General features: G+C 38.3%; 1 protein-coding gene across 3 annotated transcripts in view; it reads left to right on the top strand.

Annotated features, from left to right (window-relative positions):
* Positions 1-5,000, top strand: part of LOC144966522 (1-phosphatidylinositol 4,5-bisphosphate phosphodiesterase classes I and II-like) — a 216,609-nt gene that overhangs the window by 99,786 nt on the left and 111,823 nt on the right. For all 3 annotated transcript variants that reach the window (XM_078903172.1, XM_078903163.1, XM_078903156.1), the window contains exon 3: positions 3,697-3,774. In XM_078903172.1, the coding sequence (XP_078759298.1) occupies positions 3,697-3,774 (78 nt within the window). The remainder of the gene's footprint in view (positions 1-3,696; positions 3,775-5,000) is intronic.

Raw genomic sequence — 5,000 nt, 5'->3', positions numbered from 1 at the left:
ATTATATCATGGGACATCGTGATTCAGCGTACCGTGTTCGAATACCCGCCACGTTTTGTGGCCTTGAGATCGTCACCTCGCCTTAGCTCAGTTTGCGGCGCTGCACTGCGGCCGATGCCTGGGTTATTCCAGTCTTCCCCTGGAATGAACTCAAGAGACAAATTTCCCCTATGAGATTAATAAAGGGAATTATATTTTTAATTGTTGTTTTTTTTTTAACTAGAATTTTTATTTACTAAAAATTACGAATTTTTAAATTTTTAGGGAGACAGATCTGGTTTTTAATAAGATTCTATTATAAAACCCACTTTCTTCCTGGTTCCTATTACATTACGGTTAAAGTAAACAGTGAAAGCTGACCGATTTATGATGTGGCGTACAAACAAATAGTTTACAGGCTTATATTTCATTTATTTTAGCCTTTTAAAAAAATTCTTAATAATTATCTTACCGATTTTCACATGAAAATCGGTAACTTTAACTTATTGACCGATTTTCATAACGAAATAGATTTTTTTAAACTTGAGCTTCTATATAGCGCAATATCCACTAAACGTGCTCAATGCGCTTTACAAGAGGTCCCTGACCAACAGCAACACTTAACATGTAGAACGAGATATGACGCCTGTTAGGCGAAATTGCAATTTTTTTTTCTGACATAGACAACGCTGTCAACGGCTAGGTACTCATTTTACGCCTGAGTACGGTGAGAGAATGTGAGTAAAAGGTCTTTTCCAAGGACTCAACTATGCGCCGAGCGAGGCTCGAACCCAGGACCGTCCGATCCGAAAGCGAGTGTCATACCACTGGACCACAGAGCCGCACTTATTGATCTCGAGGAAACACTCTGTTTTTCGGTACTCGGACTGGAGTATGGGCGACACAATGTCGGAGTCATTCAAAAGAAGAAGAAAAAAAAAACAACAAAAGACAAAACCCACAGCATACAACTTCTATTCTCCCACTATAGTCAGATTTAAAATGAGTACATGGCCGATAAAAATATTTTAGAATTTAGATAGATAGATAGATATATAGATAGATAGATAGATAGATAGAGAGAGAGAGAGAGAGAGAGAGAGAGAGAGAGAGAGCGAGAGAGAGAGAGAGAGAGAGCGAGAGAGAGAGAGTGTGTGTGTTTTTCGCCTCACAGGCGACATATCTCATGCCACATACTTCAACGGGCTTTGAGAACATTTAGTGATATCTCAGTTGGTAGAGCACTCACTTCTCATACAAAGGGACCAGGGTCGATCGCGAATGAATTTTAGATTTTTTTTTACTCAGAGTCACCCCGCGCCTCCCCACACACTCCACACACGCACATACCCTTTGTCCACCCAGCAGTGATTGGGTAGCTGGGTCTATTGGATCTGTCGGAAAGTACTTTGCAATAGACTGGCGTCATATTCAAAGGATAGCAAACGATTTATTTATTATTTTTTTTGTTTTTGTTTTTGTTTTTTGTTTCAAATTATAGGAACGGGGATAAACTCTGGCTACGTGGTACTGATGTCTTGGAAGGACTACTTATGCAATCTGTGCATAAATCATCTCCGTTCGGAGATCTTTCTATATTATAATTTAGCTTCGGTCTTATTTGGGGAAGAATCGTGATGCGGGTATTGACAGTCGATGAATGCCAATAACAGCTGTTGTTGGTGTTGTTGTTGATTGCATTGGTATTGGACATTATGTTGTCTCGTTCAGTATATTATTATCCCTTTTCATACCAACAACATGTTACCATTTTGATCAAGAGAGAGAGAGAGAGAGAGGGGGGGGGATAAGAGAGAGAGGTGGAGAGAGATAAAAGAGAGTTAGTGAGAGAGAGAGAGAGAGAGAGAGAGAGAGAGAGAGAGAGAGAGCTGGGGTAAAGGCAATGCAATTTGGGCTTCATCAGAACGCAAGTTGCATCGCTGTTTTGGATTTTTTTTTGGAGATAAATCTACATGAATTCCTTTGTTATCTTTTGTTTTGTTTTATTGTTGCTGCTGCTTTTTGATTTTGTTTTTGTTTTCCTTTTTCGTTTTCCTCCTTCTTTCTTTCTTTCGGGGTTCTCCGGATAGCTCAGTTGGTAGAGCACTCGCTTCACACGCAAAGGGACCGAGGTCGATCTTGGGTGTAGTTGAGATTTTTTTCACCCAGCTGTGAATTGGTAGCTGAGTCTCTTAGATTTGGCGGAAAGTACTAGCGTCCTATCCAAAGGATTGCAAGCAATTGCTATCGTCCGTTTCACGCTTTAGAAACGGGGATTAACTCCGGCTCCATGGGCCGAATGGCTCTGAAGGACTACTTTTTTTGTCTTTATTTCTTTCAAACCTGACTCGAAGAATGATTCCATCGGACAATAACTAACTTTATTCAGTTTTAGACGAGACATTTTGTAGTTGATCTGGCGAGTCCACAGTTAATGTATTTTTCAATTCACTTCATTGAAAAGACGGGCACAGCAAATGGTCGATGTCAAAGCCAGAGAGTTCTGCCGTTCTTTGAAAAGAACTGATATTAAAAACTTTGGCCAGAAAACTCGTCCTTCAAATTATATCAATCGATTAAAATGACCCTTATCCTGGCAAAGACTCGCACCCTGGACCTGATCTCGGCAAAAATTCTCAAACATAGGACTTTGCAAGTCCCATGTTTGAGGGGTTTTGCCTTGATGAGGGCTCAGCATGGCTCAGCGGTACGGTCTTTGCTGTGTACCCGAAAGGTACCGAGTTCGATCACCCGCCGCTGCGCCGTAGGTCTTGACCAAGTCACCTCGCCCTCGTTCAATTCGCGGCGCTACACTGCGGCTGACGCCTGGGTTATTCCAGTCTTCCCTTGGAATAGACCCTAGAGACAAATTTCCCCCACGGGATGAATAAAGGAAATGTTATTTATTATTTACTATTCTATATCACGTGACGTTATACCTCATTATTTTGCGTGATCATAATATAAGTTATTGATTTGTTATAAAGTAGGTTTGTAGGTCTCTAGACCGCTACCGTCTTATTGTTTTGATGAAGTCTCGCTTCATTGGAAAGCAGAGTGTTTTGACAAAGGTTTGACTGTACGTTCGTAGTCGACAGCAGCTGGCGCGTACAATTATAGAATAAATTGCTGTTATTGATATACTGTCCACCCCCCCCCCAACCCCCTCCCACTTAATGTGCTGAGGTTATTAACGTAATTGTTGCTGCTCGAAGCTCGAAGAAATAATAACAATGTGAAATTGAATGTAAGCTTCAATTTAATTACAAAAACAGATCAAGTGAACGTTTCGGGTTTCCCCTTTATCAACAAAACAGGATGAATTCATACAAGCTTACATTCAATTTCACATTGTTATTTATTTTTTAGTTTATTACCATATTTATAACTTTGATGATTGGGTTAATTAACAGAACGTATTACGTTATGATAATATCACACTCCATGGGTGTATGTTTACATTATAGCAGATATCAATTATGATTTTCCCCCACCGTTGTTTATTCTGAAAAAAACCCCGTATATTAACTTTTGATTGTAATTTAACTGGGTTTTTTTTTTGAGTGGAAGTGTGCGTTTTATAAATGCTTCATTATTATTATTATTATTATTATTATTATTATTATTATTATTATTATTATTATTATTATTATTATTATTATTATTATTATTATTATTATTATTATTAACATCAACATTATTATTTCTATCCTCCAGAGTTCTTCCATCGGCACACCGGTCACCCTGAAGGTAGATCAATATGGATATATTCTTTACTGGAAGGATCAGAACAAGGTGAGAATCCTCCATTCTTATGAAATAAGATTACTGTGTCCATTCTGTATATAACTGGCTATCAATCAGTCAATCACTCATGGCATCCAGCAAGCAATCAGTCTAAAAGACAAACACACCTCACCTCACCTTGTGGGGCTATGTGGCCTTGTGGTATGACACTGACTTTCGGATAGGAAGGTCTTGGGTTCGAGCCTCGCTCGGCGCATAGTTGAGTCCTTGGAAAAGTCTCTTTACTCATATCGTACTCAGGTGTAAAATGAGTACTAAGCCATTAACAGCGTTGTTATGTCCGGGGGAAAAATGCAATATCGCCTAACAAGCGTCATGTCATGTCTCGTCCTACATGATAAGTGTTGCTGTTGACCTGGGATGCCTTTAAAGCGCTTTGAGACTTCGAGTGGATATTGCGCTATATAACAAACAAAAAAACCTCTCACCTCATTCTTCTGACCGAGGTGGTTATAAAGGACACATGAAAGATGACGTTGCAGTAAGGGCCCTCTTTTCTATCCATATATATCTGTCCTCATCTTTCCCTATTAGTGTCGGGCTGTCCATCCTTGTCCATTCCTTTACATTATCTGTCCGGTATTTTGTTTGCCGTCCTCTCCATCTGCCTGTCTCCAGTGTCCGTTGCGTCATGGATTTTGCCAATGTATCATTAAACATGACCAAACCAAGACAATGTTCTTCGAACACCTTATTCATTAATCAATACATTTCTTAATTCATTATTCAATCAATTTCCTAATTCATTATCATTCATTAATCAATTAGTCATTTCATTAATATATTAATCAATTGCTTAATTCATCAATTTACAAATTAATCAATCAGACAATTCAACTGTCCGTCAGCTGCTGAGTTCATCAATTATTCAATCAGTCAGGCAATCAACTACGGCATTCGTCAATCAGTAAATCCACCAATCAATTCATCAATCATTTAATTCATCAATCATTCAATACGTTACTCTTTTGATTTATGAATTCATGAATCATACAGTCAATTATATAATCAATCAAGCAATTAATTCATCCACCAATGAATGAATCAACAAATCAATTAATCAGTCATTTGAGGTATCAATCAATCTATCAATCAGTTACTTAATTCATCAATCAATCAATCAGTTACTTAAGTCGTCAATTAATCAATCAGTTACTTAATCCATCTATCAATCAATTAGTCATTTACTTAATTCATCAATCAATCAGGTACTT

Source organism: Berghia stephanieae, chromosome 1, assembly GCF_034508935.2.
Source record: "Berghia stephanieae isolate SIO BIC M18660-M18661 chromosome 1, UCSD_Bste_1.3, whole genome shotgun sequence".
Lineage (NCBI taxonomy): Eukaryota > Metazoa > Mollusca > Gastropoda > Nudibranchia > Aeolidiidae > Berghia > Berghia stephanieae.
Note: the sequence above shows the minus strand (reverse complement) of the source record. Positions and strands in the feature narration are given on the sequence as shown.